General features: G+C 42.6%; 1 protein-coding gene across 1 annotated transcript; it reads right to left on the reverse strand.

Annotated features, from left to right (window-relative positions):
- Window positions 1–5,103: 5,103 nt before the first annotated feature.
- On the reverse strand, window positions 5,104–16,866 carry vegfba (vascular endothelial growth factor Ba). Its single transcript, XM_071506862.1, has 8 exons — window positions 15,738–16,866; window positions 11,559–11,610; window positions 11,273–11,469; window positions 11,101–11,174; window positions 10,934–10,969; window positions 8,397–8,477; window positions 6,631–6,852; window positions 5,104–6,409 (listed from the first exon to the last, which is right to left on the reverse strand). Exons 1-8 carry the CDS (start codon window positions 15,813–15,815, stop codon window positions 6,388–6,390), a joined length of 762 nt encoding a protein of 253 aa, XP_071362963.1. The 5' UTR covers window positions 15,816–16,866; the 3' UTR covers window positions 5,104–6,387.
- Window positions 16,867–17,054: the final 188 nt, after the last annotated feature.

Raw genomic sequence — 17,054 nt, forward strand, 5'->3', positions numbered from 1 at the left:
TGCAGAGGGATGGAGGGAGGCAGACGTACAGAGAGACATGAGAGCTGCTGGTTGAAAATACAGAAGTCACAGAAAAGCATGAAATGAGAGAGAAATAGTCAAGAGCCCCATGAACAGAGACTGTTTGTCACTCCACGTCAGTATGATGACACAGTTCTGGGTTTCTGATCAACATGGAGCTTTAAAAAGAAGATTTTGGAGTCAAGGCATCTTTTCTGTAACATGATGGATGAGTCACTATGTCCTTTTCTCTTTCTCTCTCCCTCTGTCTCCCTAATCTTGCAGCTATATTTAGTACTGGCGTAATGCCCTTCCAGACAGATAGCTTGGCAGCAGCATGAGCTCTGTTCTCTCTTTTCCTCATCTTTTCTTTTCTTTTCTTCCCTTTCCTCTCTCTTCTCTTGTTTGTCTCCTCTTGTCCTTCCTCTCCTTCACCCTTCCTCCAAATAGAAACACTAAAACTCTCATAGATTTTAGGAGTATTTATGGTCATGATGACCTAATAAAACTGCTGCCAATACACAGAACATGTCATCAATCATCGTTGATAACACTGTCACTCATGCTTATCCATTTATAACCAGTAGGCTAACTGTGGCTGCTAATAACATTATATCCCTGATTGTGGTCTAAAGTCTGCTCTGTCACGACAGAACATTATATTGTCAGTAACAAACTACACAGTTACCTTTAATGATCGGTGGCCACTGAGGCCACGATTGACAGTTTGGGGTAAATGCTGAAACATAGTGGAACAATAAGTACAAAAGGGTCAGTGAACAGACTGAATTACACAGTAGGCTGTTATCTATTTAACTTTGTTGTTACATTTGCTAATGTAATGTGTCTTAAACTGAGAAAGACTTTAAAAAAAAAGAGAGTTTTATTGTTCATGAATTCAATGTTTTTTTGTGTACTCTGTCTTTTAAAAATCATTTTAAAAGAGGAAGTAAAGTTATGATGTAGAAATATTCCATCAGGATTAAATTACCTGCAGTCAAATTTTTACTCAGATAAAGGTATAGATATATTATCAGTAAAATATACTTTCAAAATTAAGAAGAAATACTGTATTGCGACTGTAAGCTCCTGTGAACTGCTGAAGTTCAGTGTGTTTGTATTTCATAAAAGGTTTTACATTTATCTTTCATTGCTTTATATAATTTTATTAGGCTACATGTTTTATGTGATGTAGGTTTAAGCCTGTGTGTCCACGTTTCACCTGACTGCAACACAAATTCATAGTCAAAGTTGAACTCATCATATATTTGTATGTAAATTCTTAATCTGCAAAGTAACAACTAAAATAGCTTCTACCATACGAAGTCAAATCAGTAATAAAACATTTGGTCAAAACTGAAATAAGACAAGAACCAGACTTTTTGATGTCTCTTACCTTATAACAATATCATGGTGTGACTGTATTCTGGCTAGTTAAAGCTCGCAAGTCAGATAGACTTAGACCCATCTTGTCGACTTTATACTGTTTTATTTGATTGAAAATCTAAATTTAATGCTCCAACATCTTAATAATTGAGTGTTTTATACTGAACAATATAAATACGACATCTTAAGTCATAATGGACAAAGAAAGTAAAAAAACTAGACCTTTTAAATGCTTACAAATTAAAAGCTAATTAGCCTCACAGGAAATCAGGTGGTTTTGGTTCAAATCACATTTTTAATGTATTTGATGTTTAATTTATTAAAGCTCCTTGGTGCAACTGGACAAGACCGCACGTATTTTGTTTGTAGAGATTATGTTTTCTCTTCAGCCTTTAGCTCCAATCATGGACTACAGCTTCTCTAAATGTTGTTTTTTAGATTTTATATCAGGTTTGTGACTATTAATAATCTCCACAAAAGATATAAATTCTCAGCTTCACTATAATTGCTGTACTAAATCTGCACTGCCTCTGTACTGCCTCTGTAAATTAGTATAGCTCTCAAATTAAAAAGTGTTAAGTATATTCTCAAGTAAAGTGCCAGTACCTCATAACTGTACTTGAATAAATGAGTAATTTTCCACACTCGCAGTGTGGGGCTGCACACCTTTGTACTTGACGAGCTTCTGACTCAGCAACACAAATGAGAGGAGGAGGGGGAACAATATTATGTCTCATAACACAACGTCACAACAGGGTGGCTCTGTAATCAAAAATGCCTGTTTGCCTTTCATTACCGTCAAATGAGAGATTAAAACAAAAGAAACAGGGGGGATGGAGGAGAGGGAGGGGAGCCGAGGTCAAACCAGAGGGACGTCAGACACAGGGACAGCAGCATGGATCAACAGCGACAGGAAGAAAATGAGAGGTTTATATGAAAAATAAGACATTTCCTTTAATAACATCTGTAACATCACGGTTGTATCCTGGTATCATTTTCAATATATTTGACGATGCAGTATACACTTTCATGTGGACATTGAATTGATTAATTGGCATTTATATACTAATACAACATAAAACTGCATTGTTCTCTACAAAGACATTATAATAGGGCACAAATGGTGTAGCAGCAAAAAAAGAGTGTAGGTTTTCTTTATACATAGGCTACAGTAGTACAATGTATTTGCAGAGAAGAGAATCATTGCAAAGTACAGCTAAAATGAAGTCACAAATACATTTCTAATGTACGTTGTACATCATACACAAGGTCATGGCTGGATATTAGAGATTATAAAATGTTATATAGTTAGTTAGTAAGGGGACTCTATAGGCTACTAAGACACTGGAGGCTAGAACAGGGCTACCTTTACAGTACAATATAGACTGTGTGGATACAAAGCACACTGATGTTTGATACTGACACAAGATCAGGACTAGGACTATAGGATATTAATATGTCCAGGCTGTATATCTTTACGAGTTGGGATGCAAAATTTGTATTTTGAAATAAGAAAATCTGGTCACAAGAAGTAAGAGTTGAAGTCCCCAAAAACTCATCTCAGCACCACAACTCTTTGATATATCATGCATGTTTGCATGAGTACAGCTTTTTGGTCCAAGTCCATCTGCTCCTTCAGTTCTGCCATCAACAGATTTTTTTTTTTTTTTTGTATGTGCTTTGCAATCTCAAACACAAATGCAATCTGTACTGAGGTTCCCGGTTTTCCAAAACCTCTGTTTGCTTGTTCACAAAATGCAATATAATTAAGAAAAGTAGCCTGGACAGTGTATCAGTTTACACAAATAATAAAGTCACGGGTAGAAATAGCTGCAAGTGAGTGGGACAAACTTAAAGGTGCAGTTTGAAATTTTGGGAAAAACGTTTACTCACTTTCTTGCAGAGTTAGATGAGAAGATCGATGCAGTTGCCACATCTGGATGGTAAATATGTAGCCTGACCAACCACCAGATGGCTTAGCTTAGCATAAATACTGGAAACAGGAGGAAACAGCACCAAAGGTAACAAAATGTGCCTACCAGCACCTTTAAAGCCCACTAACTGATTTGTTATATCTCACTTGTTAAATCCATTTAAAAACTGAGGTGTAAAAACATCAATGTGCCAATTTACAGATGGATTTGAGCCGGAATATTTCTTGGCACATAACCCCTGTAAAACCACAACTTTCTCACCTTGGTTTTTAAACAGATTTTTTAAAAAAGAGCTACAGTACAACATGTCAGTGAGTTTAAACTGCTTGCTACATAGATTTTCACTCTGTTTCCAGTCTCTGTGCTAAGTAAGCCGACTGACTGCTGGCTCCAGCTTTATATTTACTGTACAGACATGACAGTCTTATCAGTCGTCTCATCTAACTCTCAGCAACAAAGTGAGTAAGTGTATTTCCTAAACCGTTAAACCAGTCCTCTGAAGCCAAGATTGGTCACCATTAGTTTGAGGCTACAAAGGTTTTGGGAAACCAGCTCCTGTTCCACATTATCACACAGTGTCTGGTCTATAGTCAGAAGACCAGGTCAGCTCTCCTCCTGCTCTTCAGATTGCTAAGACGCGCTCAGAAATCTCCTATAGGTTCCTCCAGACTGGTGCTTATTACTACATATCTGCTGCAGAGTCTCTACACTGGAGACTGTGCTTATTGCTAAATGTAAATAAAAATATCATTATCTTAAAAGAGGTCTGAAATAACACAGAGAAAGTAACAACAACGCTCTAATACTTGGTCATTAATATGTTAGGACATAGAGGTAGTGATTGAAGCATTGATTGACAGTAATAACAAACACTGAACAATGAACTTGAGCGTGGAAAAAAATAATCTCATCTCAGGAGAGTATAAATACAGAGCTTATCACACCAGCCACTGAAACAAAGTCCTTTTGCTTCAAGGCTGATACACATTTAATTTAGACTCTGGACTGCACACTGAGGGACTATTCTTCAATCAGCAGGACGGCATGAATGCTGGGGGAGAGCACAAACATGAATCAGTTTCAAAGCTGCTGTTTCTCATGGAGCTAAGTCATCACAGGTACGTTTAACACAGGACACAGGCTCTGAATGGGTGTCAGAGATGGGTGTCAGCTCCCTGACCTGCCACTCCGGGTCCTCTTCATGACAGCGGAGCTCTGGCTTCAGCTCGTCATACTGACTGACAAGTTACTCAAGACCTGGTCCTTTCTAAACCAGTCACAGCTCAAATCCCAGTTCCCACCCAGCAGCCAAGCAGCCGTGAACTAACATGGAGTTAAACCGTGAGATTCAGTCAGAATATAAACAAGTTATGTTCCAAATGAATAATACTCTCTCTTTCCATCCCGGCTCCAACATGCAACAACAACAGCCATGTTTTCCTTTCACTGCGCTGGGAGCTGCTATTTGCTTGGTGTCTGAGTGCTGCAGACAACACTGACCCACTGATTGTTTGAATTACACATTATAATGTATATAGTCTCCATTTGTGGCCTGTGTGAGCCGTCTCTGTTTAACTTCAATACATTTGGGTTTCGGTTTAGCTGCTGTGTGTGAACGTAGCCGGCCACCCAGCGTGACTCTTTATGCAGATGGATTAAGGATGAACAAAAACAAAACAAAGACACATTCTGCAATATAGAATATCTTTTCAATCAACTTGACAGAATTATAATAAAATATAAAACACAGGCATATAACACAATACTTAATGAAGACTTTGCATTAAATTGCAAATATAAACAACTGACATTTATTTGCACACTCAGTGTGGCACGAACAAAAGCTTATGGCTACCTGCATTCATTTCACATTGCATGTGTGTGTGTGTGTGTGTGTATATTTATGTGTGTGTGTCTGTTATAGCACAGAGTGAGTGAGGGTTCATGTGTCTGCATTTGCGGTGTTGTCTGTGTTCCTGGTGTTAGAAGTGTGAATGTTTGTGTGTGCAGCAGTGGACAGCCGCCAGGCCTCATTATTGTCATTCTCCTCACTGCCTAAAAGGGAAGCAAAGAGAGGCAAAGCGGCTGCTTTCAATCGAGGTGCCGAGAAAAGATGGAGACAAAAGGCCCAAATTAAACAAATGCCGGAAAGCGGCTTGGAGAGCCAGCCCGTGGTCATGAATGAGAGAAAACGGCTGCAGGGATAACCCATCTGGGTCTTTCAGTGGGGAGACCACACAGATACACTCCATCCCAGCATTCAGCTCAACTATAGGTCCACGCACACTGGGGTGCCAGTTCATGTGCATGTCCTATGTCTTTCTGGTATGTCTGCGTGTGTATGTGTCCACCAATAATCTGGTCCCAATGTTTTTCAAATCCTCTGCACAAACATTGGCCTCGACTTCACATTTCCATGTGTAGTTTCCTTGTGAGCAACAAGTCATAACTTCCACTGAAGCATCAACACGTAGGACACCTGGGCGAGACCGGTCCACTTCATCTCTGTTGTTCTTGTGTAGGATGATCACTCCTGTCTCCGCTGGTCTCTTGTATTTATACGTTCCACTGCAGGGAAAAGGAATTTCATGGGTCCAACGTCCAAACCACAGCAGGACAGGAGCATGTTCAACTGTGGGTTTGTTCCCACCAAGACAGATATTTTCTGGGTATTTCCACGTCTCTCAGTCACCCTTTTTCTGCCACTTCCATCTCTCCACTGACTGGATGAGTTTTGTGACACATCTGTTCATGCATGTACGTGTGGACTGACAGAAACTTTTCCACAGAAGCGAGGAGGTGGTGAGATGTTTGGCTGCACACAGACACACACACGTAGATCTACAGTATATTGAGGGTGTAATGCTGCATGTGTTGCTTTACTGGAGCGCTACTGCCGCTTCTTGTGTGTGCTTCTGCTAATATTTCCTTCTGCTAATATTTCCTTCAATATGAGATACTGGATGTCCTAGCGTCTGTATGCTTCATGGCAGTGATGCTGAGAGTGGTCGATGAATCAACAGGGGTCGTTGGAGAGAAGAAGGTGAAAAGAAAGTGGGCGGACACATCAAGTCCTTATGGCATCACACCTGGAACAACAACAATAAAGAGAGGAAGGATGTAGCAGGAAATCTCTTTGGAGAGCTACAGGGCTGATAACATTCAGATTCAGTTTGGCAAAAGCTTGATGCAGTTCAACTGCATTTTCCTAAAGTTAAAGTTTTTTATTTTAAATCTGCAAGTTCAAAAACCAACGAAGAGAAGTTCAAACAGCAGCAGATTTGTATTTGTTGGTTGTGTGTGGACTGACCTGCAGCGGTGAGGGTTGAGCCTCCGGCCTTTCTGACTGCAGCGCTCTGCTCTGATGGTGCAGCGGCACTCACACGTCGTCGCGTCCAGTGCCCACTTCCTCCCTCTGCAGGGGCGGCAACAAGGCCGCGGAGAGGGGGATGGAGAGGGGGAGAGGATGGTGGGGGGAGGTGATGGAGGAGGAGGAGAGGATGGGGGAGGAGGAGTTGGGGGAGCATGGGTCCTGGATGGAAGAAGGATGTAAGAAGAGTGTGGGTAGCTGGTGAATTTATTAATTCATTGACTAACAGGAGTCTACAGCCGCACTTTAAAGTGCAGCAGAGGCTGATGGGAGTGTTGTTTGTTCCGCAGGTATTTGGCCGTAAAACAAGGAGTTGAACAGATGAAAACTTTGACCTGATGTCGGTGCAAGGTGGAAAAGTAAGGGACCAACGAAGTTTTGAAGTTACTCCACATGAATGTCTGAACTAAATTCTATCATCCATCCAGAGATCGTTAAGATCTCATTAAAAAAACACTCACATCCACCTTATGGTCTGGCTACAGAGAAGGTTCATAGGCTTCATCGTCTGGGAACAATCAACGTCTGAATCAACCTTCATCCGTCTGATAGTTGTTGAGATATTTCAGTGTGGACCAACGTGATGGACCAGACATCACAGCCACTCTCTGGGGTCAATACAGGCTCTGAAAGATTTTGCTGTTTTGCTGCTGGTCACGAACCACATCACTAGCACGGCTAAAACTGAAATCCGAGGCTTGTTTAAACATGCAGGCTGAATCAAGCCCACACAATGCAGTGTGTGGGAGATGTGTGACTAATGTGTGATACTGTTTCCTTAGCTGCTGACAAACTCTGCTCTCTCTGTCCGTCTCGTCTCTCTGTCCGTTACCATGGCTTCGCTGCCTGTGAGGCCATCGCTTACTCCTCCAGACTCTCTGTACTTTCTCTGGGTCTGAGAAAGTTGCCTGCAGCAGTTGGTCCATTAACTGGGGCTGGTTCTGCCTCCGTCTTCTCGGGAGGCTGGCGGCCTTAATGAAGTTACTTAATGAGGCAGAGAGGGGCCATCTTTGTTCAGATCCCGATGACCACGCCTGCCGCTGGCATGGACAGAGGAGGTGGCATTTGGGAGCAAATTACACAGATTTCACCCCTGCCAGAGTCTGAATAAGCCTGTTCTGAGTGATGGATGGGCGCTGAGGGGCATCACACCCAAACCAAGCCACCTCTGGCCCCCAGGGGACAGAAATGATTGACAGCAAAGTGAAGGGAAGCAGATGAAAAAAAAAAAAGTTGTAGGGAAAAGACACTAACCTCTTTATCCTTCACTGCTCTGAACTGAAACACAGGAATCATGGAGCACGTTGCTGCACCTCTTCCTCTCACATCAGTGTAACCGAGTTCTCAACAGCTGATTATTATTTAATAAGTTGTACCACTGATCACAGAAGACGATGAATATCTTGGAAAAGCTGCTCTGCACTGTTTTGTTGTTGTTAAGAAGCTTGTCAGTCTGAAGTGCTCAGTACCACACAGAGGTGACCCTGTGTGTGTGTGTGTGTGTGTGTGTGTGTGTGTGTGTGGTAGACCTTGACCGGTGTGGCTGTAAAACAAATTGTCCTTCAGTAATAATATAGACCAGATAACCTCGTTTGTTTTTCTAATCCAAACAGAATCTGAGAAATACTGACGAACATCAGTAAAAACTTAAAGTTCAGAACTGAGTTAAAAACAAATCTAAAGTGTGTCGTGAATATTCAACGTACGCGGCTCTGATGGCTCCACTCTTCTGTCTGGACTTTCCCCTCTCTCTTTTCTTGTCTTTTCTTGTCGGCTTCAGATACGGCCTGAAAATATCAGACACACAAAACGACAGGAGTTAATTTTTTTATTTATGTGCAACAAAGACCAAAATCAAAATGAGTCTCCCTGAGTGAATATTTTCACTGTATCCTTATATGAACCCAATGTACTGCACATCCCCTCTGAATGTTAAGACTTGTATTGTACATTTATGGGTAACAGCTGCTTCCAGCAAGTTTATTTACTTATTCTTTGATCAGACATTATTATATTTATATCACAGTTCTTCCAGTTTAGATCTTGGACATCTGTTAGATAACATTTAATGTTTGATATGTTTAATCAAAGAAGGGTTTTGAGGAAAAACATTTATATTTGTCAAAGTAAGAGCAGCCTAATTAGACGTTGTGCACATCGATTTGTAGAATGTGTCGTTTTATTCCATTTATGTTGTTTGTGTACAACAATGTTTTTGGTCTGGTCCCTAATTAAAGATCATTTAATGCTTTTTAATTTAAAAGTTCTTTTACTCAGGTGCTGTACTCCGAGGTACTTTCACTTTACTTGGGTATTTCAGTTGAATTACAGTGCAGGTCTGACAGGGACCATTGTGCTGCTTAATCACAATGAATTCTTCTCTTTAAGTCAGTTTTGATGACGAGAGTTGTTCTTTTATTTAGGTACAATTTTGAATGCAGGACTTTTTGTTGTAATGGAGTTTTTTTACAGAGTGAGTAAAGGATCTGAGTCCTTCAGGTCGGATCAGAAAGTTCCAAAAAGCTGATTTCTGTCTCATTAAATTCTCTGAAGGTGAAACAATCACATCAGTGCAGGCTATCGAGGGAGAAAGAGAGAGACACTCCCAAAAAAAACCCATGGTGCTCTGCAGTTTAGGGCTTTATCCACGCTGCCTGTAGTTTACCAGGCTCTGCACTCAGGTTTGCTGATTCCCATCCTGCTTATCGTGCCAGCATCCAGCCTGTACTGAGCACAATCAGTTCCACTTTAATGTATGCTGGTGTCCTCAGAGCAAAGTGCATCTGCTGTCTGCTCTGGTTTTCCAGCTGGAACTTCTCTGTTCTCTCGCTGCTCTAATTCCATCTGCTGTAAACTCTATTAAACTCTATCTAATTATTATGGGGACAGTGTTTACCAGCTTAGCCCTGACATCATTAACAGAGGCTGCTGCTGTTGTCTTTGGAGCTCTAATTTACTGTCGTGGATGCGTGACTCTGCCCCGTCAGTCTGTGAGAGAGCACATGGCAGGGGAGATAAAATCATCACTATGGTGACAACAGGATGAGGGCCGTCCCAGGGGATGCTGGGAGAGAGTCACACAGATGCTAACTCACTGAGGGACAAACACACATTCACACGTACGGCACAGAAACAAATATTCACACACATTTAAAGTTTAACCTGCATTTATATTAAAGCACAGAGCGTGTACACAAGTACATGTAGAGATTCAACAAAACCACACACACACACACACACACGCAAACCCTCACTGAGTTTTAAAATGTACACACACATACATTGGAATCCTTTATTTATGTCCACATCCTAACAGGAAGCAGGGGGACATAAACATTAAAGATGCAATCATATGATTGCCTGGTTGGACCTGCCAGTATGAGGCACACAAACAAACACCAGGGATCAACAGCAGCGTCTGTTTCACAGAGTACAGCTGTCATTCCCAGCTGACACCCGACAAACAGCAGCAGCAACAGCAGCAGCACAGCGTCGATCTCCTGTTTCTTTACTTTTTGGGTGAATTTATTCACCTAAAGACAGAGATGTACAGTTTCTCTTATGTTTGAGTCTGACTGCAAATTTGAAAACCTAAAATCAGGTTGCGTGACATAGATAATATTTTTTTTGCCAATATTATTTCGCACCAGCTCTCTACGACCACAATGTGTCTGATTTGATTCGACCTTCACCACATTACCTCTCATGTTTCCTGCTGTTGTCAACCATCTAATACGAGCAAGAAAATGTGGAGTAATGATGTTGCAGCAAACAACTACACAGTCGACTGCAGAAAAGTGTTTAAAGCCTAAACTTCTTCTTGCATTTAAAAGGTGAAATACTGGCCTGTGACTCGGACTTTTGAAGCAAGGCAGAGTTTCCAAAACAGTCAAATCAACCCACACAACAAAATGCTGGCGAGGGATGAAGTAGCTGATAAATGCAACCTCTTTTCAACACACTTTTAATCAGGAAGTGTTGTTTTTGGCTGAAACACTCCTCTGAATACCTCCTCCTCATTAGCAGCATCATCAGGAGAATCACTGCAGCATCATTAGTGCAGCGGTTGGACATGAGTTGACAGACAGGGTTTGATCATGTTATTTGAAAAGGTAATAAACATAAGATTTCACAAAAACAGCTCACTAAATACAAACTAAATACAATTAAGGACAAATAACAGAAAGGTTCAAATCCAGAAACACAGAGAGAAAAACCGAGGAGGAGAAACCAAGTGTGTTACCTTGTTGTAGGTGTTGGCTGGAATTGTTCTTTTAATCTGCACACAGATAAAACAGACGGTGTCAGTATGAAGGTGCAGTGAGGTCAGTGATAGCAGGTACTCCATGAACAGCAGGTACACCCTGCATCTCCACCTTTGTGCACAGACTCTCAAAGTGTTTTTATTACCTGCACTCACACTGGCTGTGCTCGACAAAGGGCAACTCAATGAGCTCATGTTTCATGAAGGAGGTCCTCATCAGCTGCACAGGTTGGAAAATATCACGTTAGACCTCAGACACCATCTCACTGTTTCACTCCTAGGGATTTAGTGTGTGTGTGTGTGTGTCTGCATGGATACCTCCATGGTGAGTGTGTGCGTGAGCAAGGGCACACACTCTAGGGCCTCGTCAGCACAGCAGCCGCCACATCGCCTCACTGACACGCAGGATGGGACAAAGAGGTGATGGGTCTCTCCCGGCAACTCCCGCCAAACCTCCACCAGAGTGTCCCGAGGCTCACACCCGCTCCTCGAGTACACCTCCAGCCAGCGCCGCACTGGTGGAGCGACACAGACAAACAATGTGTTTTAATTTCCCTCTTTCAGCTCCATGAGGGAGGAGGCTCTGCAGGAACGGGAGACGCACCTTCTCGAGCTTCTCTGGATTTGGGGGAGTCTGCCGGCCGCCAGTGAGCAAGCTGGGGGGAGAAATAACAATCATGAAAAAGTTCGTGTTAAAAAGGTTTATGGTTTTATCATCAGGCTGTTTGACAGCTTTCAGTGCACTTTGGAGTCATGACGAGTGGTTTGATTTCAGTTTAGCAAAAACTTGGCTCAAAAGTCAAGTCAAAGGTCAGATAAACTAGTTTTCATCCTCTCTCGTTGAACTGAGGGCAGACGGGACGCTGCAGTGACCTGCTCTCATTATGAGCCAGGACAGGTAGAGGCTAGCTGGTTAGCATGCTAACTTCAGTAAAAGATAAGAAGTGATAGAAAAACAAGTTAAAACTGAAGTAAAGAATTAAAGTTTGATGCTGAACTCTCAATGTTTCTTCCAGACTGGTAAGTAAACAGGTGTCAATGCTAACGTTAGCTATGTAGCAGTAGCACGAATGTACATGAAGGCCCTTTAAGTTCCAATAATTGTTTTAAAATTAAACCAAAATATTACAGAGTTTGCCAAATAAGAGCATAAGAAACACATAAAATAAGAGCATGAAAAACATTAAAAAGTGGAATTAAATGAAATTAAAGTAAAATTTTAAAAATGTGAGCAAATGTCATAAGTGTCATGAAGTAGCCTCCATGAAAACAGGATTTCCTAGATTCACGTGCTAAAGAGAATGAGTTTCAGTGTTTACATGTTGTTCATATTTCAGATTTTTAAAGTAAACTTCATCTTATAAATGTGTTTAATGATGTAACATCTGTTTTTATTGATCAATAATCAAGTTTTTTATCTGAATTAAACCATTATATTCTAGTAAATCTAACTTCTGAGATACTGTCTGTTGTCAACAGATCAGAGTTTTACCTGTTAATGAACATCACACTATTTCACACCTGGAATCTGAAGATGAGAAGTTTAATAATGTGTGGTGATAAGTGACAGGAAGGAAGTGAACACTCTGAACTTTGATACTCAGATACACATGCAAGAGGTTACAGGTGGTCACAGGTAAATCACAGACGCCTCATTTTAGGCTCCGTGAAACATTTACTGCACAGACACACAGACACTGGAGTTTTCAGTTTGTAACTGAAAATGTTTATGTGAACGACCAAAATCCAACAATATTATCAACTCCAGGACCGTCTGAGGGAGGGAGCTGCTGGATTTCTGAAGGTGTGCCTTCGACCTTTGGCCTCAAGACTATCACCTGATTATAACATTTGAAACACTTTCAGTAGCCTTGCAGAGGTAGATAGTGAGAGAATCTGCCACTGGATTTCTGGACAGTAAACTGTCACAGTCAGTTTGTAGCTGGGAGTCGACACATGGGACAAATATTAGTATTTAATAAAATGAGCTGAAGGGCGACAACAGACTGCAGCTTGTTTTACAGGATGTTCTGTCAATCGATCCAACGTCTTGTTGACCTTTATCGAGTCTTTTCATGTCACCTCATGTTGCCACAGAAAGTTTCTCTCATTTACTCTCGTCCAGTTTCCTATCGTCATATTTACTCTAGTTATTAATAAAGTACTTAATTACTTAAGCACAACTTTGATGTATTTGTACTTTACCTGAGTATTTCCATATTCTGATTATACTTCTACTACACCATAGTTCAAATACTGAACTTTTTACTGCACTATATTTATTTTATATCTATAGTTACTTTGCAGATTCAGATTTTATATTAATAAACATATAACAGGCTTATAAAATACTAGCTGATGATACTTCTGTGTTTTCATTCAAGTAGGATTCTGAATGCAGGGCTTTTTCATGAAATGGAGTACTTTTACATTTGTACTTTTACTGAAGTGAAGTATCTGAGTACTTCTCCCACCACTGAAAATGCAAAAAAAGAGAAACTGAATTTTACAGCCCTCAGTTTTATTCCCTCTAAAACACACAAGACCAAGGCCGTTTGTAAGGGAATGTAGACTTTGTCCAGTTGCCCCCCTTTAAGTGCTCCACCCCCTTCTACCAACACACACACACACACACACACACACACACACACACAGACACACATACACACACACACACACACACACACACACACACACACACACACACACACAAAGGTTTGTCCCACATTGATTCTGTGTTAAGCTGGGACTGAGGCCATTTTGTGACTGGTAGGATGTGAGCTGAAGTGAGTGTCTTTTCCTTGTCTTTACCTCCTTTTGGCAGCAACACACACACACACACACACACACACACACACACACACACACACACACACACACACATGCATGTTCCTGAGTGCCATCTGCACTGGCACTGCTGTCTGTCTACTGTCTAACACATCGTGTTCCCAGCCACTCCCAGAGCTCACTGTACAAATGGGCCAAGTGTGTGTGTGTTTGAGTGAAAGGGACCCTTCCCTACAGCTTTACGTCACCTCTCCTACACCGAGCTCATCACAACAGGAGGAAATGGATGACCCCTTTTTCAAATAAGCAGTCGCAGAAGCAGACGGCACGAGAGCAGAGTCTCGGTGTGAGACGGCAACTGTGAACCGGCAAAGAGGCTTTTCTGTGCACGTAGCTGTGTCCCATGTAGTGTCTAGGATGACAAATCACTGAGACATACAGTATACAGCAGCACAAAGTCAGGGCTGGATCCCACACCGCCTCCGAGCACTGCTTGTTCCTGATACAAGTCTCCAGACATAAATAAAAAACCATTGCATGCAGGTCTCTCCATGTGTGTGTGCCTGCTGTGTGTGTGTGTGTGTGTGTGTGTGTGTGTGTGTGTGTGTGTAGAAATGAGCCCATATGTCACATCAAGGACCATGTCAATGAACCTTTCTTGTGGATTGTGACTCTGATAACCATCTATTTAAATTACACGAAGGAAAACTTCAAGTCCATGAAGATTATTATGGGGACCAGTGTCTCAGCCTTTATAAATCATTATGAACGGTGGTAATTAGAGGATTCAGACCTAAAATGATTAGTCTATTAATCTATTGGTCATCTGACAGAAAATGAATTGCCCACAAGTTTGACATTGAACTGTTATTCAAGTCATTTTCTTTTCCACTTTGAGAATTTGCTTTTTTCAGTTTTTTGTCTCTTGAGTTGATGCTGTTGGTCACACATAAGCAATATGAAGATTATCCTGCTGGACTTCAGTAATTTCAGACTAATGTATCACTACATGTAATAATCCACAGATTAATCGATAATTAAAGTTATGGTTGGTTGAAGCCATAAATGGCTCTTAAGCTACTGGTTAATAAATCATTTACTAACGCTTCATAAATTAGTTATAACTCAGTCATTAATAAGTACAACTTTTGGGTTGCCAGGTTGTAGAGAAACCTCCTTCAGTGGTACCACTCTCATATCTGTACAGTGAATATGAAGCTAGCAGCCGGTTAGCTTAGCTTCGCCAAAAGACTCAAAACAGGAGGAAACTGCTCGCCTGGCTCTGTCCGGCACCTCTAACGCTCACTAACTAATGTGCCACATTCATTTGTACAAAATCTGTGTGTAAAAACAACATTTCACTGTTTGGTATAAATTAAACAAACGATACAAAAACATATTGATCAGAAAGCTTGAACTGCAGGTAGACAGATGTGGCACCTCTGGACAGACTCATGTTAGCTGTCCCTCCCTGTTTGCAGTGTTTATGCTAAGCTAAGCTAACTGGAATGTTATCTCCACATCTATTCCTGTGAAAAATCGTGATGTCAGAGGCATTTCCAGCCCAGATGCTCTGCAGCTCTATTATTTCCTAAAGAAAGTGGCCGAGCATCTCAGGGAGTTAGAACAAAACACAAAACAATGGTGCCATGCTGGAGGAGGATTTCTCACAACCTGGCAACCCAAAAGTTGGTCTTACCAGTGGCTTGTAACCGACCAGAGGTTTAGTAAATTATTTATTACACAGAATGAAGCTTCATAAAAGGTGTCTCATTAGAAAGTGGAGCTGGATCAGTGACAGTGACAGGAGACAATACAACATGGCTGTAAGGTCTGAGCCACAGTCACATCACAGTGACTCAGGCCCTGAGGTGGCAGGTGTCACTGACCTCGGGCTTAACTTCACCGAGCTCACACAGAAACCATCTTTTTCAAGTAGACCCCCCAGGGCCGCAGACCGGCAGGGGCCTGGGGCCACAGCTCGATACACCCGTACCTTGGCATGAGACGTCGGTATCCTGGTCAGCAGCAGGACCTGAAACATTCCTAGAATAACTTGAAGTATAATCCCCATCGTGCAGGAGTCCGAGGGCCACGCCAAAAAAATCTAAAAAATGGACCAAAAAAAGAGAGAAAGAGAGAAAGAGAAAGAGAGAGAAAGAGGGAGAGAGGGAGAGAAAGAGAGAAAGAGAGAGAGAGAGAGAGAGAGAGAGAGAGAGAGAGAGAGAGAGAGAGAGAGAGAGAGAGAGTCCGGTTCAGGACGCAGAAGCCCCGCTCGGGGTCTCCAGCCCGGGCTCGCTGAAAGGACCCATGTGTTAGAACAACCCGTTCCTCTGGGACACTGAGCAGGGACACGGATCCCAGCATGAACTCTAATGTCTCTTCATCACCGAGGCGCTGGAGGCTGCTGCCTATAAAGACCCTGCATCCAGCGGCAGCGCGCACCTTCTCACGGCCACTGCTTCAGCCCTGAACCGCTGTTATGGTGACTGTTGTCTAAACTTTGCGATGCCCCCCCCCGGTATTTCTTTCAGGGCACCGTCGGTCTGCTGGTCCTGAGCCCAGGGGCTGGTCTGAGGGGTCCGGGCGTGACTGCAGGATCATCCAGGCTCCCGTGGATCAGCTATCGGAGGCTCATCCGGTCACGATCCGCCGCTGTGGCCCGAAGGTGCCGCAGATCAGTCTCCCCGGCTCGGTCACAGTCTCTCCACACGGTCGCTCCCATTGAAAACGTGACGTCTCCCTCCCGGGCGCATCTTCCCGCTCTTCTTTTAATGATCCTTTATCCTCTTATGAACCAACCCCGGAGAACACCCTCCACGGACACGGCAGCGCCGCCTCGGCAGACAGGGCGGCCCGCAGGCGGACGGAGAGGTCTGGGGAGGTGGGAGTCTGCATCTGTTGTGATCGGTTTCCTCATTTCCTTTGCCCTTGAGGCGCAGGCGGTGTAACCATTGCGCTGCCAACTTTTTCCAAACGGGACAGGCGCACTGCATGCAGGTGCAGCGTCTCCTCCGGTCCCGAGGGGCCGGGGGGCCTCCAGGGGCCCCTTACAAGTGCGGCGCAAAGCTGAGGACACCGAGGTCAGGCCCCCGGTGTTTCTCTGTAAATTTCAGGATTGGTTCTTAAAGTAAAACATGGCGGCTGGTGATTTTGTTTTGATATTAGACTCATTCTTCATGACATCCACCGGTTTTCTCTCTCATCTCTGCAGCTGGGCACAAACAGGCAACACGACGAGGTGACCTTGGACACTGTGCTGGGATTTCTGCATATTCTCTGACATGTTATTGACCAACTGAATATTTGAGTA

This window comes from Trachinotus anak, unplaced genomic scaffold, assembly GCF_046630095.1.
Source record: "Trachinotus anak isolate AG129_WGS33_773 ecotype Australia unplaced genomic scaffold, CSIRO_AGI_Tana_v1 ptg000021l, whole genome shotgun sequence".
In the NCBI taxonomy this organism is placed as follows: Eukaryota; Metazoa; Chordata; class Actinopteri; order Carangiformes; family Carangidae; genus Trachinotus; species Trachinotus anak.

Bases quoted from the DNA above. Each gene is read 5' to 3' on its own strand.
- vegfba (XM_071506862.1), bottom strand. From the start codon at position 15,815: ATGGGGATTATACTTCAAGTTATTCTAGGAATGTTTCAGGTCCTGCTG. The intron at 11,470-11,558 runs GTGCGTCTCCCG...TCGCTCCACCAG, and splicing joins ATCCAGAGAAGCTCGAGAAG to TGCGGCGCTGGCTGGAGGTG. The intron at 10,970-11,100 runs GTAATAAAAACA...ATCTGTGTGCAG, and splicing joins CACAGCCAGTGTGAGTGCAG to ATTAAAAGAACAATTCCAGC.